Source organism: Odontesthes bonariensis, chromosome 12, assembly GCF_027942865.1.
Source record: "Odontesthes bonariensis isolate fOdoBon6 chromosome 12, fOdoBon6.hap1, whole genome shotgun sequence".
NCBI classification, from domain to species: Eukaryota; Metazoa; Chordata; class Actinopteri; order Atheriniformes; family Atherinopsidae; genus Odontesthes; species Odontesthes bonariensis.
In genome coordinates this window covers 34,866,862-34,888,474 of record NC_134517.1, presented here as the reverse complement: position 1 = coordinate 34,888,474, position 21,613 = coordinate 34,866,862, and the positions used below count along the sequence as shown (strand labels likewise).

The window sequence follows — 21,613 nt, the reverse complement described above, 5'->3', positions numbered from 1 at the left end:
AATCACTGCAAAGAAAACACAAAACAACCAACAATTAAACAACAGAAAATACCACAAAACATATTAAACCTTTAGCTAGTGATCGGCCGCTGACATGTAAACATCATATCCACACAAACAAACAAACAAACAAACATCTCTACTTTATGTGTATGGAAACTTGTATTGATCATTAAAAACAAACACCAGAATAACAGTAAAGGTTTTATGATAAATAAAACCTTTGTGTTCGTCAAAGTGCTTTTTAAATAAAGATTGATTGAAAATGTCGTCATACAGAATTTACAGGAAGTCAAAGGATTAAACGGATGTTATTGGTGATCATTCGGTTGCTGTTGGACATTGTGATATTTTACAGTTTTAACCAGCCTTACGGGGGCTTTCTGTCCCCGCAGCATCAGTTCTACATCACACAGCAGCTGTTATCAGGAACAGTTTTCATGTATTTTTCATAGTTTCTTTGTTTTCATGATGCATTCCAAAGGTTATAAAGGAAGGAAGCAGCATTTACTGTGCCGACTCTGGAGGAAAACAACCCAGAGACTTCATTTAAAGGCTCATTTATAAAACATTTGACTTGGAAAAACAGATCAAAAATATTAGATTTGTATTCCGCCTTCGTCTTCCTTTCTGGTTTTCGGTCGTTTCTCTCGATTTGTACAAAGAAATGTGGAGAAAGAAGCTGATATGGTCCAGGAACCATCCTATAAAGGATCCGCCTGGTTCTGATGGCTCAGATCCAGGAGGCGATACTCCCACTCAGGGTGTTGCAGAGGTCAAGAAGAGCCGCCAACACCTGAACTTTGTGAGGAAGTTGCAGGTTTTCAATGTGGAGAGGAAAAACGATGAAGTCTTTTATGGAATCGGTGTAAATATTTTCCATTATTTCCCGGTTTGGAAACATCAGAACCTCCCACAGACTTCTCTACCTGCAGCAGGTACTGTGAGGTCAGAGCGAGGACACCTGTGAGGGGTTTTTACTGTTTTAAAACCTCCGTTTCCCATGAAATAAGACTTTTAAATTTGTATATTTGTTGCATCCGTCTGTAGTTTGGATGTGAATCTGATCTTTGTTGTGTTTATTCATCTTTTGAAGAGCCCATCTGGGAAAATATGATATAAAAGACTAGTTTCATGTCTTTAATCGTCTAAGACTCGACAACCAATCAGTGCACAAAGGAGTCTGAGCTCCAAACCACTTTTATCTGCTTTACACAATGTTTTAATATGCAAATGAGGCAGAATCTGGTTAAAGGTGCACAGATTTCCATGAAAAAACACATTTATCTATTTGAACCAACAAGCTAAAGGTTAATATAACTGAAAAAGGAGTCAAACAGCCTTTATATTGTGGGGTAATCACTGGTTTATTGCTCTAAAACATAATTTGGGCTGTTTTGAGGGCAACAAAGTCCTTAAATCCAAGTTTGTTTGTTTGTTTTTTTTATATAAAAAGGTTAGACGTTTTCTCTTAAGGCAGTTTTATCTGTTTCTTCTCAATACATTTTGTTACATTAACCCTTTAACATCCTGCTCCAACTGGAAGTGAACCTACGAAAGTTGGTTTTGTTGTTAAGATAAAAGAAAGTGACCCGTTTGTATTAGTTTTAAAGATAAAAATGAGATGTTTTATTATGAAAAACCATAATAAACGAGAGTGTGCATCTCCAATGAAGCATAAATGAACAGATCAGCAGCCTGCAGGAGAATCTGGGTCAGCAATCGGGCTCCTTTCACTCCTAAATTTCACTCTTTAGTGACGTGAACGCGACTCGGAGGTTTACAGATGGAATAAAAGATTAGAAGAGAAATAATTTTAAAAAAAGCACTCAGACAGCAAGATGTTTTTATACACAAACCTTTAATTGGTTAAATAAAGCATGGATTGAAGAAGAACAGAGGAGGTGTGAAAATGAAGGAGGTGTGGAACTATCAATAATCAATACACACAAAATAATCCAGATATTTAAAAGGTGATGAAAGTTCTGCATTCCTAACGCGACGCTCGTCTGACCTGGAACGCTCCTTACAGCAAACACAAAGAGATCAAATAAAAAATACAGACTCTACAGGGTTCCTTTCCTTCACGCCGAACGGGACGACGCCGCTAAATAAAAAAACCGACCCGCATGCGGGGATAGAGACAGCCAGGGAGGGGGAGACGGCGGGCGCGTATTTACAGGACGTACTCCAGCTCGTAGCGGACGAACATGTTCTTGTCGTCGTTGTAGACGTGCGGGTAGTGGGCGATGAGGGCGTCCTGAGAGCCGATGTAGATGGAGTTGTAGATCTTCCAGTAGACGTCCCTCACCTTCCGGGCCGGGTGGAACAGACCCTGCAGAGAGAAGCGAGTTCAGGTAAATCCTCACTGCGGACCTCCAAAAATGAAAAATCCTTACTCAATATTCGTTTTCTGGAAGCTAAAAGATGTATAGCCTGTTCATGGAAAAGGGATAAACCTTGTACCACTTCACAATGGCTAACAGGGATGTCTTTTTACTTGGCTTTAGAAAGGATAAGCTACACCACAAAAAATAAGCTTGACAGGTTTTGGAAAATCTGGAAGGTTTTCTGTAATTTCCTTGAAAAACACTTCAAAGACATTGAAGTAGATGGCTGGAATGAAGAGCTGAATTAGTATACACATTTATATTATTATTTATTCATTTTATTTTTTTCTCCTTCCAGTTATTTATTAATTTCATTTTAATAATTTTTATTGCTATGCTTTTTTTTCTTCTTGTATGTACCTTCTTGTTCTATGTTGTTCACCGTTTTTAAATGAACAAAATGTGCAATAAACATGTTAAAAAAAAAAAAAAAAAAAAAAAACCCCACTGCGACCCCCCCCGTCTCGTGTCCCGAGCCCTCAAACCAACGGCGGCACTCACCTGTAGGCAGTACTGCAGCATGCGGCAGGGCCCCAGGGCCACCCGCAGGCCCTCCAGGGCGCCCATGACCGCCTGGATCACGTGAGGCGACGTCTCGAAGACGTTGGGCCAAACGTAGTTCAGCAGGTGGTTGAGGGAGTCCTCGCAGCCGAAACCGTAGACGCCCAGAGACATGTGCTGGACCACGGCGCTGGCCGTCTGTCTGTGGACCAGATCCCTGCGGGGGAGGGGGGGGAAGAAAGGTCAGAACCGGCTCTGATACGACCGCAATGAGCTTTAAATCAACAACAAACATCTGTAAATGACTCCAACATTCAGAGATTATGGAGTAAATTAAAGATGGAGTTCCTCAGGGTTCTGTGCTCAGACCGATTCTTTCCAACGTTATTAGAATAGAACAGAAAAATACTTTATCCCCCGATAAACCTTTTGTCGCGCAGTAACGCAGGTTTTATTTTTATTATTATTTTATTAATTAAATTTCTTTTTTTTTTTAAAACACATTTTTTTTCAGGCTTTTATTTTGTAAAAGTCTGTTGCTCACAGGCTTTTATTTTGTATAAGTCTGTTGCTCACAGGCTTTTATTTTGTATAAGTCTGTTGCTCACAGGCTTTTATTTTGTATAAGTCTGTTGCTCACAGGCTTTTATTTTGTATAAGTCTGTTGCTCACAGGCTTTTATTTTGTATAAGTCTGTTGCTCACAGGCTTTTATTTTGTATAAGTCTGTTGCTCACAGGCTTTTATTTTGTAAAAGTCTGTTGCTCACAGGCTTTTATTTTGTAAAAGTCTGTTGCTGTCTGCTGTGGAACCGGAAAAGAAAGTAATCAGCGGATCCACCAAACATGGAGAAGGGTACGGAACTTTTACTCGGCCACGAATAATGGAGTAATAAAATTAAAATAAACTAGCAAGTAACATCACCGCTACAGGTGTGAAGCTCACTGAGCTAACCGGCGCTACTTCCTGTTTTACTTGTTTCAACATAAAAGCACATATTTCAAAATAAATTATATGTTCAGTATAGCTCTTGTAATTAGCGTAAAATGCATATTTAGTATCCACATTGCCTATTTATTGTTACTGTTTTTGTTAGAGTACTTTTGTCATGACATGTTACGGCATGTTATGGCAGCTGCTGTACGGTGTCATGTCCTAAGAATTTCAGCGCCCAGTCCGATTCTGTTGTTCTGTGTATCTGACAATAAAAGGCCAGTCTAAAATATCACTTAAAGGCAAAACACACAACTGATAGCAGCAAGTCATTCAAGGAAACAGACAGTGGAGCGAGGCTTCTACATAAAAACTACAGAAAGATGCTGATGTTAAAAGTGTGTTTGCACAACAAATGTTATGGCACTTTCATTCATATGGCAGCACATTTAAAATAAAGCTAAATGCTAAAGGCTATACACTACTTTTGGATTCATTTTTGGATTCTGCGTACAAATGCGATTAATCGTGATTAATCTGGGAAATCATGTGATTAATTAGATTAAACATTTAAACTTAAAGCTTTTAGCCTGAAGACCGAACCCGGATCAGGAGGAAGGTTAAATACAGCTGGTGGCGGCTCACCTGTCCATGAGCGCGTCCTCCAGCAGCGGCGTGACGGCGTAGATGTAGTCTTTCCCCATCTCCCCGATGTACTCGAACAGGAAGGAGAGCGACTTGAGGACGCCGTTCTGCACGTTGAGCTCGGGCACTCTGTACTCGTTCATGAGCGCCGGCAGCACCGTGAAAGGCGAGCAGGTCTCGGCCACGATGGCGATGGCCACGGTGGTGCAGACTCGGTTCTGACGCTCCTGGACCTTCAGGTTGTTGAGCAGAGTGGCCAAGACGTCGTGGGGGCTGCGAGGAGAGCAGGAATGGTGAGATCAAGGTCACATTTACAGCCTGTACACCCGACTTTACAGGGAGGAGGGGGCGTTTACTCACCCGATGGCTTTGGCGATGTAACCGAACGTGTTGACGGTGGCTCTGCGGATCGCCTTCTTGTGAGCTTTGAGCAGCTCCAGAAGCTCAAAACAAATCCTCATCCACTCCCTGGCCGACACGTATTCAGCTCCCCTAAAAACACAAACCAGGTGCGTTCAGACTCCGACGACACATTATCCTGCACATTCATTCATTCTGGTGTCCCTCAAGGGTCAATTTTAGTGAGTGCTACTCTCAAACAAAAGCACCAATTGTATCGTAATATACGGGTGGAAAAATGTATATGGAATATTGATATATGGAATAAAAAAAAAAGTTAATTACAAATAATAATAAAAATAATAATGAAAAAGAAAGAAAACTGCTGTGTGAATAAAGTTTGATGGATTGAAGCGGAGGTTCCACCGACCTGTCGGCGATCCGGCCCACCAGGTCGATGCAGTTCTCCTGAACCTTCTCGTGTCTGTTCTTCAGGATCGGAGTCAAACGGGGAAGCAGGTCTTTGATCGGGGGAGTCATCTTGTGCATACCTGAAGAGAGAGCGGCCATTAATCGTTTTTTAATCACCCTGAAAAGGGGACGACAAACCGATCTTTAAGAAACCCCCGAAAAAAAACGAGCTTTAAGTCCCACAAAACTCATCTTATCTTGTTTCCATCACTACTTCTGGATGGTTGACGGGTTTTATTTCAAAGTGTTTTTTGGGGTCACATTTCATCTCCAACTGTTTTCAAGCTGCAGCCATAAATTGGCAGCTTTAAAGGGACAGTTCGCCTCTTTTGACATGAAGCTGTGTAACATCCCATATCAGCAACATCATTTCTGAACATCTTCTTACCCCCTGCTGCGTCCTGTGAGCAGAGTTCCAGCCTCGTTTTGGTGTTGATGAAGGTAGTCCGGCTAGTTGGCTGGGGTTTAAAAAATAAAGTGTTTTGCGTCTCAAAACAATATGCGTTCAACAGAGTAATACATTTGCATCACAAAATGGTTCTCCAGGAAAAAGTCAGACCTCACAATTGTAGACCCTGCAGACCGAGCAGCAAACACCGTAACAGGCGCGGCTGTCGGCAGCAGGCAGTGATACGAAGGGAGAGAAAATAGGGCCAAGAGAATAGCCGCTTTCGGACTGTAGGAACCTTTGGCAGTTCTAATAACCTTTTAATCCGCGGGGCCGTTTTCTCCCGTGTTCGGACATACAGGAACTCGGGGCTTTCTCCCTTAGTTCCTATAACTATTTAGCTCCTTCTCCGAGGTCGGGTCTTTTCATAGTTCTATAGAATGAATCTAACGGAGGTGTGTGGTGGTCGGTAGCTACGCCCCATGTAATTCTATCACGGCTGAAATGTCTCCTCATATGACACAGACACAACCGGCGGGTGTTTAATAAGTTAACTTACACTTTGTCTCCTTTGTCTGCAGCGCTCTGCTCTCCTTTCTTCCTTCATGAAATGAAAAAGTATCTCCTGACTCTCTCTGTGGGCTTTTCCAGCCTCGATATTAGACGCCTGATGTGATCGTCCATGATTAATATCACCATCATGCAGACCATAAACACGATGGCCTCTCCGCTCTCCATATTAGCTTCTTGGTGGTGTTTTTTCTACTCTCCTTACTTTTACCGTTTTGTTTTGTGTTTGAATGTAGCGCTACACGGCTAACGGCTAACACGTCACTGAAGCAGACGGCTGCGCGCGCCGCATCAGTCCCTATCAGGTCCCGACTCATGTGCGAATGCAGACTGAAACAGTTCCGCTGGGGAAGGATAGTTATCAGAACGAAATTCGAGGAGGGTAGTTCTGATAACTACTTTCTTAGAACGGTCTGTCCGAAAGCGGCTATTGTGAGGTCTGACTTTTTCCTGGAGAACCATTTTGTGATGCAAATGTATTACTCTGTTGAACGCATATTGTTCTGAGAAGCAAAACGCTTTATTTTTTAAACCCCAGCCAACTAGCCGGACTACCTTCATCAGCACCAAAACGAGGCTGGAACTCTGCTCACAGGACGCAGCAGGGGGTAAGAAGATGTTCAGAAATGATGTTGCTGATATGGGATGTCATACAGCTTCATGTCAAAAGAGGCGAACTGTCCCTTTAAATGAACTAAAATGTTTTTGCGGCTTCAGCGTCTGAAACACGACGCCACCTCCCGGACGTACCGATGACGTTGACGATGGCCTTCAGCGCTCCCAGGATGCTGCCCAGCACCTCGGGGTACTCCTCTCCCAGGTACTCGTACAGCACCACCCCCAGATGCCCCATCAGCTTCTCCTGCAGCGACAAACGGCAGAAACCAGCGTCAGCTCAGAGTCTCGGTCACACGATGGTCACCTGTGACGGCCAGCGTTTTTACCTCCTGACAGGTCTTCATCACCACGGCCGTGCGGGAGATCAGATCCGCGGCCTGCTGACGCACTTTGGCCGACTTGTTGTTGAGACGCCACAGCACCGTACCGCAGATCTGAGGCAGGTACGGCTTCACGCGCTTCCCGAGGGCGTTCACGACCGTGCCGAAGCCGTTCAGCATCACAGAGTCCTGCGGACGCAGAGGGGGGAGAAATTAGGCCAAAGGAAAGGAAAACACCCGGACACGAATCCCTGGGCAGCGGCTCTTTGTCCCACCTCGGTGGTCTGCTCCTGGAAGGCGTACAGGATGCCGTCGATCAGCTGCTCCTCCAGCTTGTGGTCGATGTCGGCCGCTCCCAGGTTCCCCATTATCTTCTCGATGGTCTCCATCACCATCTTCCTGTACTGCTCCGCCTCGTCTTTCAGGTCGTCTACGATGCGGGAAATGATCTCCGCTGCTCCCACTTTGTTGGCCAGCTCCACCGTGGTGTCCACCAGCTGGGAACAGAAAAAGAAATGTGTCAGTGCGCCCCCTGCTGGTCGTCTCAACCCTCTAGTTTTAAATGTGCTTTATAAATAAAGTTGGATTGGATGTTCGATACCACCATCAGGAGACTAAAGGTATTATGTGTAAGTCCGGGAGTTCTGAGAAAGTCTCCTAATATATTTATCTTTTTTGGTTTGCACGATGCAGCTCGTCTCTTTTCTTTGGTCGTAAATGCTCCATTTAGGATGATAGTTGAGTTTATAAGAGACCGTTGAACTAACCGGAGTTAAAGGATAAGACCGTTTTTTTGACATTGGGCCCTTGATTTCACATTATAACATGATGTTCTACTCACCCCTGCTTGTTGTTGAACATTTGGAGCTGTTCCAAAGATATTCGCGAGGCGTCTGGCTGCTCTCTTGAGATATTCGGCCATGAAACGGTTTCCTATGGGCAAGTTTATACAGGCACAAACTATGCTGTTTATAATTTATTAATTACTCTACACTAGCACTGATAACGTGGAGGTGCGTCGCTTCTTAAAAAAATCCGGGTTACTAATTTTGAATTTTAGCCGAATGAATAAATAGGCAGCAGGTCTGTGGGCTGTCTGTGGAAGTAGCATGAGGAGGACGTCAGTAACACCCACTTTACGACAAAAAAAAAAAAAAAAAAAAAAAAAATCAAAATTACAATAACCCGGATTTTTTTAAGTAAGCGACGCACCTCCACGTTATCAGTGCTAGTGTAGAGTAATTAATAAATTATAAACAGCATAGTTTGTGCCTGTATACGCTTGCCCATAGGAAACCGTTTCATGGCCGAATATCTCAAGAGAGCAGCCAGACGCCTCTCGAATATCTTTGGAACAGCTCCAAATGTTCAACAACAAGCAGGGGTGAGTAGAACATCATGTTATAATGTGAAATCAAGGGCCCAATGTCAAAAAACCGGTCTTATCCTTTAACAGGCATCTCAGGACGAGGAGTCGGTCGTGTTTCATTGGCTGTGTTCGAAACCGCATACTTCTCCCACTACTCCTACTAACTTTAACTTTTTTTAAGTTCCCGGATGCATACTAGATTCTCTGAAATGTTTGGTATGCATCATGAGGTTACTACTCACACTCAAACTACCCAAGATGCAACGTAACGTGGCGTCGCCGATCGTCATTTCCTGTCAAAACGGCAGTTTCAAGCTAGCTACAACGAGGGTAGGTTCACTTCCTGTTTTCAAAACAAAAGCACCAATTGTATGGTAATGGCTTTCCCTATGATAAAAGGCAACGGGTATTTTATTTTGTGAAAATAACCGGAAGTGCATTGCTCAATGTAGTATGCAGTATGTAGTATGTAGTATGCAGTATGCAAGTATGCAGTATGCAAGTATGGAAGCATGCAGTATGGAAGCATGCAGTATGGAAGCATGCAGTATGGAAGCATGCAGTATGGAAGTATGTAGTATGCGGTTTCGAACACAGCCAGTGTTAATGTTGTTTTGTACAGTAAAACACATGAAAATAATAATAAAGTATGAGTCACCAACATTAAAACTGACAAGAAACAAACTTTGAGTTTGAGTTCAGAGTTCAAACGTGCCTCATTAATAGATAATATTCACTGGAACATCTAAAACAACCAGGAAGGAAACTTGTCTGTCTGACCTGTCTGTAGTTGCGTCGGTCCAGAGCCATCCGGTGCTGCCAGAAGTGCTTGAAGAAGGGCGGCAGGATCTCGGTTTTGATGTAGTTTGCTTCCACGCCGTCGGTGCCACAGCACTGCTTCACCACCTGCGAGACGAAACAGAAAGAAGCGCCGGTGAGCGTTTCTTCGGGGCGCTCGGATCGGTTAGCGGATGTGACCAACGGGTGCAGGGTGAGAACAGAGGGCTACAGCCGGTCCCTCTGCTGGTTCTCGTGTTGGTGTTCCTCTGGCGGACTACTAGCCCTGCTGCGACCACGAGGAGGTCGAACAGGCGAGAATGAGCCGCGGGGAGCTGACAGGAGGGCGGTTCTTACCTTCAGCACGATCTTCTTCATCTCCTCGTCCGGAGACTGGAACTCCCTGATGAGGATCAGCATCACCTCTCGGGTGTAGTAGTTAGCGTACTCTGCGTCCATCAGAGGGATCAGGTAACCGATGGCTTTCAGGAAAGCAGCCAGTCCCTGGTGACACACACAGGCTGGAGTTCAGACTCTGGATCTGAATGATCGAGGTTTTTAAACTGGACTCGGTCAGCGGGTCTCACCTTTCCTCTGTGCTGCCTGATGCCCTTCCACAGCGGCTTCAGGACCGAGTCGAAGGACTCGATGCCGTAGGGCGTCGCAGCTTCGGCGAGGGCAGCGATAGCCAGAGCGCTGATGGTCCTCACCTTCTGCTGCTCGTCCACCAGACCTGCAGCAGCACACAGTCACTTATTAAGATTCAACCGGGTCGGTGGTCGTTTTTAACCGATAAAACTTCAGATCTATATTAGGGCTGGGCGAGTTTACTCGTTATTATTGCAATTATTTAACGCCGATAAATTTTTTATCGCGCATTAACGCAGGTTTTTTTTTTTTGTGTGCCTTTAATGGAAAGTTTAGAGAGACAGGAAGCAGAGGGAGGGGGAACGACACGCAGCACAGGGCCGTCCGAGGCAAGACTTATTTATTTTTATTTTGTAAAAGTCTGTTGCTGTCTGCTGTGGAACCGGAAAAGAAAGTAATCGGCGGATCCACCAAACATGGAGAAGGGTACGGAACTTTTACTCGGCCATTTTCATGTTAAAGTTCTTCCAGACGGCGGAGTCGACAGAACCAAAGTCATCTGTAAACTCTGCCAAGTTGAATGGTCTTCTCAGCGTAGTAGTTCCAGTCTAAAATATCACTTAAAGGCAAAACACACAACTGATAGCAGCAAGTCATTCAAGGAAACAGACAGTGGAGCGAGGCTTCTACATAAAAACTACAGAAAGATGCTGATGTTAAAAGTGTGTTTGCACAACAAATGTTATGGCACTTTCATTCATATGGCAGCACATTTAAAATAAAGCTAAATGCTAAAAGCTATACGCTACTTTTGGATTCATTTTTGGATTCTGCGTACAAGTGCGATTAATCGTGATTAATCAGGGAAATCATGTGATTAATTAGATTAAACATTTTAATCGTTGCCCAGCCCTAATATTAATCATGTAGTTTAGGACTATAAATCAAACGTCTGGTTGTAAATAAGCTGACCGTGCTCGATGATCTCCACCAAGCTGCGCAGGTGAGGCAGGATGGCGCAGCCCATCAGGATGGCGATCTGCTGCACGATCTTGATGCCCGTGTGCCGAGCCTGCCACGACTTCTTGCTCTTGCACACGGCTTTGAGGAAGGGCAGCAGCGAGGGGATGCCGAGGGCCGAGGCCACCACGGCGAAGGCTCGGGCCGTCGTGTTTCTGACGTACTCGTCCATGTTGTCGATGTCGGGTCGCATCGTGGAGATCATGGTGGCCAGACCGGCAGCCTGAGACACAGAGACGGAGAGGCCGAACATGAGGCGACCCGTTTATGAGCGTAAATGAGAGTCACAGCTCAGATAAACAGCAGGTGAGCGGGTTAAAGAATGACAGTTTGTACCCAGCGGGTGCAGAATGAGAACAGACCAGGCGTGAGCGCCAGGTCTGCGTGCTCTCGTGCTGGTAACAATCTGGCGAACGACTAGCCCTGATCTGACCACCGACAGGTCGAACAGGCGAGAATAGTTCGCCAAAAACTCTCTTTTCACATCATAACTGGGACCAACAGGGACAGAAAGAGGCTCCACGCTACCTTTGCCAGGTTAGAGATGATCTCCCTGCCTTCCACTCGGGCGTAATAATCCTCATCGATGAGCAGCGGCTCGATCACCACCAGGATCTGCACACAAAGAGGACAGAGTTAGCTTATCAGAGATAAAAAAAACACAAAGAAAAGCGTTTAAGTGCCTGAAACAAAGAGCCCACCTTGTGCACGTATGGTCGGACCAGGTCGTCCAGTTTGTAGAGGATGCGGTCGATGACCTTGACCAGCAGATGGCGCTCCTGGTCCTCCAGGGTGGGCGACATGAGGAGCGGCAGGATCTGGTTGAAGAGGGGACCGGCTCCAAACTCACGAGCTTTATCCGTGATCTGACGCAGAGCGGCCTGAGGGACGAGAGGAGGGTTTAACGCTCGCACCCTGGAGCTAAAACAGCTTTAAAAAGGGATTCATAAAGCTTTTTAAGAGCCAACAGCCGTGATGGAGACACATCTATTAAAGCTCATTTTTAATCTGGTCTTATTTGTTCATTAGCCTTTTATTATCATGATTATTTGCTTTCACTCGTCTGGTGAATGAATGACTGAAAAGTAATTGGCTGACAGGACCAAAGCTGGTTTAACCAAAGCTTTGTGTACAATTAAAGTATTAAAACCTGAGCCGTTTTGTCAGCTTAAAACAAGCCTGGAGACAGAAATAAAACAAAGTGCAAATATAATTCTGTTTAAAAAAAAAAAAAAAAAAACAAGTACATGGAAGAGGAAGTATGTTAACGGAGGGCGATGAGGGATAAATATATGAATAGGGTTAATTGTTATATATTAATTTAATTAGTATATGGTATATATTTATTTATGGGGATAGTTATATATTAGATAGATATATATTCATACTTACATTTACAAGAATATGTGTGTAGTATATATTTATTTTTGTGATTATATATTTAGGAAGTGTATATATGGCATATATTTATATAGGTGTATTGTAGTTAGGATATTTACAAACTGAAGAGTAGTTAAAAAGGGTGGGAAACTAAAAAAGTATTGTACTTCTTCCAACAATGTGTGGTGTTTTGTTATGTATGAGCACTTTATGTGGTTGATTTTTTTTTTTAAATTTCTCTTTTGTATGTACAAATAGTTACATACATTTTCTCAATCAATAAAAAAACAAAACATGCGTCTTTAACTTTTTTTCTGCTCTAGTTTTAATTCATTTAAAGATACTGATCCTTTGAACTGTACGCAGCGACTAAAAACATGTTTTTAAACACGTATCGCTGTATATATTATACTGAAAACACGTTTTAAATGAGCTTCTATAAGGTTTCCTCTACATTTTTGGTTATTTTAAGTGTTGCCTCAGTGATAAAAGTGATTTAAATACAGTTGAGCTGGGCAATGTTACGGCTCGTGTTCGTCTTATTTTTAAGATAAACCTCCAACTAATTTTTTATCCGCCTCTGGTTTGTTTTTAAGCTTCAAGGCAGCTGTTGCACCTCTCAGGAGGCAGAGCCGTGATTCTCAGATGATCCGAGCCAACGTGGATCAAAACTGCGGCAGATAATTTTATACAAGGACAACAAGAGAGATGAAATAAAGTTTTGGGGGCGTGTTAGAAGAGGCTGAAGGCTTCAGAGCTGTGGAGGACCCTCGTGTCTGCTGCTCCCAGCGGGTTCGACGGTCCACACTGTGACCCCCGCCTAAAGGTTTATCTGAGCACACCAACCTTTCTCATGGGGGGAGTTCCATTTTTAATCTTCAGCAGCAGCTTCATGATCTTCCTCTCCTTCTGCTCCTCGGGGCTGAGCGTAGACTCATCCACCTCCACCTAAAATCACACAAACAGGAGAAGAAACGCTTATTTTCAGGGATTTGTGGACTTTGGGAGTTTTTTTTCCTTCACGTGCACAGATCTGATGCTCACCAGCAGCTTGTCAAAGTACTGGATGTCGTCGGGTTTGAGGAAGGGGAGGTTTCCTGAGGGCTGGTCGTTCATCTGCTTGGTGGTTCGGTCCTCCACCTGCATGTGGAAGCCCGTCATGCCTCCGATGGGCGTGGGCGTGGCGGACAGCTTGCGGGCCGGCGTTCGGATGGGCACGTATCCTGCTGGAGGGGGCAGCACCTGCAGGGAGGGACAACAGACCGTCAGCGCTGTCACGTTCCTATTCGCTCACAGCGCGGCTGATGGAGAACTCAAAGAGTCCGACCTTTTATAATATTTTTATTGATTCACAGCTGCAGTAAACAATACATCAAAAGAGTCGCATTTGAATTTTTCTGCATAACCCAACACCCATCCAAGAGACCCTTATTACTTTATATAAACAGGTTAGTGTACCCAGTCGGGCTGGATAACAGTGAGAAAAAACAAAGAACAAAACCAAAAACAAAGACATAAACATGGTTACCTTCAGTTAAAGGTGGGGTAGGGGTTCTTTTTCTGGAACATTTTTTTACATATTGCTTGAAATACTCTTCACACCCCCCATTGCAACCAATTAATTAAAAGTTTTGACACTAATATGAAAAGTTTTAGTGGCCTCTAGAACGTACAATCTAGGAAAAACACTATCCAATCATACTGAACGGACCGTTAACGATGATTGGATTCTGATGCCGTCTATCAAACTGCAATCTGCTCCTCCTTCCCCCTCCTCCCCCCTGTGCGCGTACCCTGCTCCGTGAACGAATTACGCGTCCAGAAGCTTGGCAGGAAGCTAAGCTAGAGCCAGCTTGGCTAGCACCTAGCATTATTAAACGCATAGTTAGCATAAACTAAATACTAAATACGGCAACGATCGATGCTTGCTGTCAGAACAGCGCTCGTGCACCTTCGTGCTCGTTCATGTACTCTAGAGGCGTGCCTTCGGGGGGAAAGTGAAAAAAAGGGTTGGGACTTTTTACCGGTGTATTTTAAGTGCAGCTTCGCTGGACTCAAAATCCAGGATCTCCTACCCTACCTTTAGGTGAATAAAGTAGGCAGAAAATAAAAAAAGAAATGTCCGACCTTGTATCCCTCAGGGAACATGGCGTCCAGCTCGTCATCTGTGAGCGGCCGGTTCCTCTCGTCGATCTCCCGCTCCCACCGCCACGCCTGCAGCTGCTCGGGGGTCATGCTCATCAGGTGTCCTGCCAAAGAGACGCCATGTTAACACAAGCGCCACCAAGGGAACAAAGATGGCGGCGAAAGGAGGGGCGCTCACCTGGCGTCGGGGTCGCCATGTTCATGGCTGGAGTTCCCAGCGGAGTTTTTCCCGGGGTCAGCAGCGGCGTGGAGGATCCCATCTGACTGGCGGGGGTCAAATCCCACCGAGACTTCCTCTTGCTGGCTCCTGGAGTCGGAGTCTCGCCCACAGACTCGTCTCCTCTGTCCGTTCGTGGCGTTTCAGCCCAGCCGCTGCCGTGTCCCGGCGTCTCCCTCTCCGTTTTTGGGGTCTCGTCCCAGCGGTTCTTGCGGACGCTTCCCGTGGCGCCTCCGTGGCCGGGCGTGGCGTGTCCGGGCGTGTCTCTGCCAGGGGTGGCAGCGCCCGCAGGGGTGTGGCTGGGAGTGGGGTCCCACATCCTGCTGCTGGGAGTGGCCCCCGGGGTGTCGCTGCCTTTGGGACGGCCAGGGGTCTCATCCCACCGGCTGTTGGAGGGCGTGTGTGCGGGGGTGTGTCCTGGAGTCTGAAAGGGAGCAGAAACACGAGTGAGAAACTGCAGAGCGAATGTTCAGCTGACCAGAGAGGAACAGAGAGGCTCCTACCTCAGCTGAGGAGTCAGCCTGGTCCCAGCTGGACATCTTTTTGGGCGTGGAATTGGATGGGGTTTGGTCGGCCGTCTGGTCCCAGCGACGCTTACGTTTTGCAACAGCTTGGGTGGCCGCGGACCCGTTGACAACTTTCAGGTCCCCTGATCTGGCTTTATCTGCCAGCTGCTGACGAATCTCCCTCTGCACGCACAAACAGACAAAACTCAATCATTCACTGCCTTATTATTTAGAAAAAAACAACACATTTATGTTTTGGAAAAGGAACAAAATCAAGGTTAAGTTCTGGTGACATCTCAACAGAAGTTTGGTGTTGGTTTAACAACTTGGTCCAGAAGAAACTGAGCCACAAAGAGGGATCAGTTCCAACTCTCTGAGTCTGAACTAAAACAGGGAAGCTTTTAAATTAAATTTCCACAAGTTGGCCTTAAATGATGACGGCCATTTTGAACTACTTAAAGCCTCTAGCATGGTTGCCGCGTCTGCTAGCGCGAGCGATGTTGATGACGTCATGATTTCGTACAATGATTTTCGGCTATATACGGTGTCGCGAGTCGATGCACCAGTAGTTGCAATCTTCTCCGTCACAGAGGTGTCGCTGCTACCTGAAGGTTAGCGCTACTCTACAACCACGAAAGTGGAGATATAAAACAACGAAGAGTAGAAACACTGTCATCAATGATGCTGCTGCAGTATTCGGATAAATTAAATTTTTTAATTCAGTCCATAGAGGTGAAGGTTTGAAGCCCCCGGCATCCCCACTGGGAGTTTCTGCCCTCTTCTTTGCCTTCACGTATCTGTCCCGTAGCTTCTTCCACACATTCTTACAGAACTCTCCCTCTTTCCCCAAAGTTCTGCCAATCTCTGTGCACCAGTTTTGGGAGTTTACGTGCTCCCTGTGCTGTTTCACTGCAGTTTCGTACAGCTGCTGTACAAACGCACCTCCTGACTGAGCCTGGTCTCACATCGGTCCATCCAGTTTGTCGTTCTCAGCACAGCCAAATGTTAAAATTGGCTTTGTTCTTAGACATTATGAATGAAATGGTCTCTGTACTTTTCCACGATGACAAAACAATTAGCCTGAGAAAGCAGGTGCAAGATTCACACACACATCGTTTGGCTGATCCAGAGAATATGACGAAGCATGTTGAACCTACTCATGTCCATTCATACTCGGTCGAGTGCGAGTCCAACCTATGAGGCTATAAATGCAAAAGATACTCAGAAATCGAGGCTCAGTCTGACGGATTTCATGTGGGAGCTCTGTTCCACTGAGCCCAGCGCTGATGTGCTTGACGTGCGACTACCAATAAACACTTTATTTAACTTGAGATTCCTCCGGGTTGTTCTTGAGCTTCCATTGAAAGAATCGAGCTAACACAAGTTACAAAAATCGACTGGTGCACGCTGTGCCGTCTTTTCACGGCAACCACCAGGCGTGAAACGTCATTCTGACGTCACAGGTCAGCTATAAATCTATAAATCCAGCTTAACGCGGCGTGGCGTCTCACCTCCTCTTTGGACAGGTTCTGCTCCAACATGACGTCCACGTACGACCTGACCTGCTGCTTGGGGTCCGGCGTTTTGCCCCCTGCGCGAGAGAGCACCAACAAGAACAAAAGGACACTCATCAGGACACAGAAACACCAGGCCGTTGCAAACACAGCAAGCACAAACACAGCCAGCTAAGCCTGGCTGGTCACCAACTTACTACTTACTTATGTTCCTGCTCTGTTTAACAGCTGAATAACTCAATAAAACTGAATTACAGACAAATTTACATTTGCTTTTCTTACATAAGCCGTAGCATTCTAGTTTAAAAACAAGCAGATACATAGAGAGAAGAGCTGAGGTTGTGGTGCTTTCTGTAAGTGGTTTAAGAAGTATAGCCATCACTGATGCAGGGCTCCTGGGCTGCGCTCCTCAGAATACGTACACTTTCAGTGCCAAGGGTCCATCTGCAGTCAGACTTCAACCGGCAGAAAAGAAGCCTAGAAAATTTCTCTTTACCATTAGTAACACTTTGGAAAAGGGTTTAAACTCACACACAACAGTATACCACCTGTGTTGCAAAGATTTATGGCACTCAAAGAACAAATGCATCTTCTTGGGGGCAAAACCACAAACCAGAAATAAAAATTTACTTGACTCTGTGGTGCATATTGGCCAATTGTTTACACATGTAGCAGATTAAATGAAGTCAAGAGTCTCAGGTTACATCTGAGAAGTAAATTACATTCAAATACATAAATAAAAGGCTGCTGAGACATAGAATTTGATACGCCAGAGCCACACGGGCTCCTAACGGTACCGTAAATCAGTTAACTGTACTCATTTAGATCTTGACTTCCTTTTCAGGACAAAAGTAAAGACATGTAGTCAAATACTTGAATGAATGAACTTGGTGGGTTCTGATAAAGCCAAATAAAAAGAGGCTATGTGGGGAGATTGAGGTTTGTGGTGGCTGCGCTGCATCTGATTCCCCTCACAGCCCCCCAAACAAGCAGCCAGAGGACCCTGACCAAACTGACAAGTGCACTGTGTTCCCCATAACCTACACAGGATGAGTTGCTGCACCCTTAACAGAGTGCAGTACAGGACTGGCAAAGCAGTACTGCTGTAGGAGAGAAATTAAGGACAGTTAGTATGGGCCTGTGGTATTGTGGTACACAACTTTTCTTGATAACATATTTCTATTTTACAGGAGAGAGTTGTAAAATAAAAATATATTTACACAACAACTTTGTACAAAGAGCTCTCTCTACATGCAGGCTTTGGATGAACTAAACACCTGAAACTCTCAGGCCTTAAAACTAGCTGGTTGAGGTTTACCTCCGGCTGGAGAAAGCTTTATTAAGATCGTAACTTTGTTCCTGAATTATCTTTGAAAAAAAAAAAAAAAAAAAAATTCAGATGCTCAGATATTTTTTCCCTCTTAAAAAGATAAGAAACTGAAGTTTGAATTTAAATTAGGGCCCAGATAAATGTCTAAAAGAGCCAATTCACATATTCATATGAAGAGTTTTGTGTGCATCTGCACCCTGATGCCTCTGAGCATGTCGTGTGGTCTTCCTGCCTCGGATCTACAGCGACTGCGCTCAGTTTGGAGCAGCACAGTGCATCGGCAGGTCAGCTGAACCATAGCTAACGCTCATCCTCGCATGCTGCGTATCCCCTCATCAGATTGTTAACCCTTCGACTACCACACAACCCATCTGCGACCCACGTCTGTTAGGAGACACCTAACCACCTCTCCCACTCAACAGGATGGTAGCCCTAACGTTTGTTTTGCAACACAGACCAGGATGAAGCTTTTATTCAAACAAATCAGGACAGGAAACCCCCCCGCCAACCGAACCAAACCATGAGCCCACACTGAGATTTGCTACAAAGTTGGAGAAACAATAACACAAATTGTTCTTGGACCACAGGGAAGGCATGGAGTCTGGGAGGCAAGCTATTGCATTGTGGTCGAAGGGTTGAACAGCAGAACTACACGTGTGAAGCCATTGGCAGTCATTGGGGGGTTGTCACAAAAATAACCATAAAAAGGGGAGAAGGGGGAAGATGTAACGACGTCAAAAAGGAGCAAAATTTACCGTCTGCAAATGGGTCGAGACGCTCTGGTGAGATGATCATCTGTCGGCGCCGGGCTTTGTACTCGTCCTCCCGCTCTGCGATCTTCTGAGGACGATGCTCGGCAAACGGGTCGTACTGCAGCGCCAAGATGGAGGAAAGCTTTTAGACGCACTGAGCATGAATATTCAACAAGCGACGTGCGCGAGGCGACAAAAACACGCACCTGTTCATCTGACTGTGGAATGGCGTTGAGGATTGCAACCGGCGCGTGGTAGCCGGGCTTCTTCTGCCCCAGCAGGCTGGTCGAACTGTCCTCTTCATCATCCTGAGGAGGGAAAGAGAGACGCGAGTCTAGTCAAATCTCGCCAAAAAGTGGCGAGACTCTCCCAGCTCATGTGCAGGATGGGCGCAGCCGAGCTGCACAGAAGAAGACGGACCGCGTGGACACAGAATTTACAACAATACTTACATCCTCCTGCTCGTTGGCAGCGATGGAAGTGACGTATCCAGCAAAGCGGCTGTCGCTGCCTCCATAGATCTCCTGGTCAAAAAAGCCGGTGGAGTCCAGGCCGACTCCCTGCCCTTCTTCCTCCACCAGGGAGGCCTTCATCCCCTGGATCTCCAGGATCTGGGCCTCGATATCTGAGACAAAGTAAACAAACAAACAGAAACACAAGATAAGAAATAATAAATTATACATACTTTAAACCGGACGCGTCATCAAATCTTTCATCAACTTTTTCAGGCCGAAACATGACCAATGACCTCATAATGTTCCCGTTAAAGATAAATTACAAACTGTAAGTACACGTATTGTATTCAACATTCCAGATAAAGCCTTTGTCCAGTATAAATAAATAATCCAGTGTGCATTAAAAGCAGAGTTATGTTCACAGATAAGAGGAAGAAAGACTTGATTGAAACCAGAGTCGTTTTGTCAGCTAAAAAAAATGCGTCTTCAGCTTTTTTCTTGCTCTAGTTTTAATTAATTTAAAGATACTGATCCATTCAAATCTGTTAATTATCGTGATAATAATCTCAATATTGATCAAAATAATCATGATTATTATCTAACCATGATTGTGCTGTTCTAATTAGCAGCAGGAATGGTCTGAATGCAGATTAAGTAAATAAAACATCTCGTTTAGCACAGAAATAAACCTAAAAGCAGAGCAGCACAATAAATGAAACGTGAGCTGAAGGTGGGTTTAAATATATAAATACTGGAAGAAAAATCCTTTCAAGTTAAATCATAAATTATTAAATAAATACATAAACTCAACGTCGTAAAAGGTCATTTAGTTGTTGTGCTTCTTTCGGGCTTGTTTTCATAAAGCTGGATGCTTAATTCTGTCACAAGATCTGGCAACACAATATATAAAGTCTTAATTTAACTTTCTGTGTCCAACTAAAACTGGTCTGATGTGGACTGGGCATAAAGATCACATTTTGATATGATAAATGATCATAAAAACAAGAGCTTGCCATGGCCTACTTTTGTTTTGCAGTGAACAATTAAACCAACCTCGGTTTCCATCAGCCACGATTGAGCATAAAATAACGCTTGAAATACCAAATTTTCATTTTAACCATTGAATAAATATGTAAATATATGCTTTCACCCGCCAAATATCGACTCAGAAGCTGACTTATAAGCTCGGCTTTGCCCTTTCTACGCAGCAGGCCTGATTACATGGTGTAACGTGTAAGTGTTGTTACATGAGGCTACATTAGCTAGCTGAGGCTATATTAGCTAGCTTTATGTTAAACAACGGACGAAAAGCGCAAAACTGTTAGCAATTACTGACACGAATACAAATAAATTTACAAAAAATAAATCTTTAACATTTAATTAGTAACAGTATTAACGTATTGATCAGTCTTATGGCAGCTGTTGTTGGGTGTAAATAGTGTAAACCTACGGAAATGGCAAACTGAAGCTAACTCTTTAGCATCCAGCGCCATTATGTAAACCGTCCGCGTTGCGTTTTAACAGGCCCGCCGTTTTACGCGTTTTTAACTGAATATAACAAACAACTAAAGCCGCCAACGTCTAAAACAGAAACTACATTTCTAAGCACAATAATATAATCAAATTGCACAGGAAAAAAGAGCATATTATTCGTATTATAGTCAAATTTTACCTTCGTGCGTTTTGGCGATCTTCGCCATTTTGGTGGTGGTTGCTCGAGACTGAAACCGGAAATGCGTTGTTCGTCACTTCCGTCTATTTCTAGCTGCTCTGCTCTCAGACCAACTCCCGCCCAGATTTCCAACATCCCTGAAAGCGTCACATTCAGTGGGTGTTTTGGAAATATTTTAGTAATGACAAAATGAAAATAAAACTTATACAACTGTTGCAAAGTTATTTGTTTTATTAGTGGGTTCAAGATTCAAGATAGTTTTGTTTGTCACATACACAATCATACACAGTACAATGTACAGTGAAATTCTTCCTTGTCCCTTCCTTACCAATAAAAAGATAATTCAAATTAAATATGAAATATGAATAAAAATGAATTTTAAAAAAGAGAAAAAATATATATATATCAAATAAGAATAAAAGAAAATGTATAAGGTATCTACCAATAAAAAGATCATTAAAATTAAATATGAAATATTAATAAAAATTAATTAAAAAAATATAAATAAATAAATACAAAAAGAAAAGAAAAATAGACAAAAAGAAAAAATATATAAAATAAGAATAAAATAACATGTATAAGGTATCTACCTATAAAAAGATCATTAAAATTAAATATGAAATATGAATAAAATTAATAAAAAAATAAAGAAAAAAATAAAATAAAAATAGAAAAAAATAAAAAATATATAAAGTGAGGTGTAACCGGAGTCAA

The 21,613-nt window shown here is 43.9% G+C and overlaps 1 protein-coding gene across 5 annotated transcripts; it reads right to left on the bottom strand.

The window, feature by feature from the left end:
* Nucleotides 1-1,842: 1,842 nt before the first annotated feature.
* sf3b1 (splicing factor 3b, subunit 1) lies at nt 1,843-20,987 on the bottom strand. Of its 5 annotated transcripts, XM_075480221.1 has the most exons (24): nt 20,900-20,987; nt 19,225-19,397; nt 18,979-19,080; nt 18,776-18,890; nt 16,688-16,767; nt 15,174-15,359; nt 14,632-15,094; nt 14,436-14,557; nt 13,353-13,550; nt 13,155-13,256; nt 11,630-11,809; nt 11,457-11,543; nt 10,881-11,151; nt 9,908-10,053; nt 9,678-9,824; nt 9,324-9,449; nt 7,450-7,671; nt 7,181-7,363; nt 6,987-7,098; nt 5,238-5,358; nt 4,829-4,960; nt 4,469-4,741; nt 2,892-3,108; nt 1,843-2,335 (listed from the first exon to the last, which is right to left on the bottom strand). In XM_075480221.1, the coding sequence occupies exons 1-24, from the start codon at nt 20,925-20,927 to the stop codon at nt 2,177-2,179; spliced, it is 3,945 nt and encodes a 1,314-aa protein (XP_075336336.1). In that variant the 5' UTR covers nt 20,928-20,987; the 3' UTR covers nt 1,843-2,176. The 5 variants fall into 5 exon arrangements, with proteins under 5 accessions (XP_075336336.1, XP_075336337.1, XP_075336341.1 ...); XM_075480222.1 differs by lacking the exons at nt 18,776-18,890; nt 18,979-19,080; nt 19,225-19,397; nt 20,900-20,987 and adding an exon at nt 17,113-18,694; XM_075480226.1 differs by lacking the exons at nt 1,843-2,335; nt 2,892-3,108; nt 4,469-4,741; ... (14 more) ...; nt 14,632-15,094; nt 15,174-15,359 and adding an exon at nt 17,113-17,167.
* Between the last annotated feature and the right edge of the window lie 626 nt (nt 20,988-21,613).

Excerpts from the sequence above, each read along its gene's own strand:
- sf3b1 (XM_075480221.1), bottom strand. The coding sequence starts at position 20,927 with ATGGCGAAGATCGCCAAAACGCACGAAG. Across the intron at positions 14,558-14,631 it reads CATGGCGACCCCGACGCCAG|GACACCTGATGAGCATGACC; the intron begins GTGAGCGCCCCT and ends TCTCTTTGGCAG. Across the intron at positions 13,257-13,352 it reads AGTACTTTGACAAGCTGCTG|GTGGAGGTGGATGAGTCTAC; the intron begins GTGAGCATCAGA and ends GTGTGATTTTAG.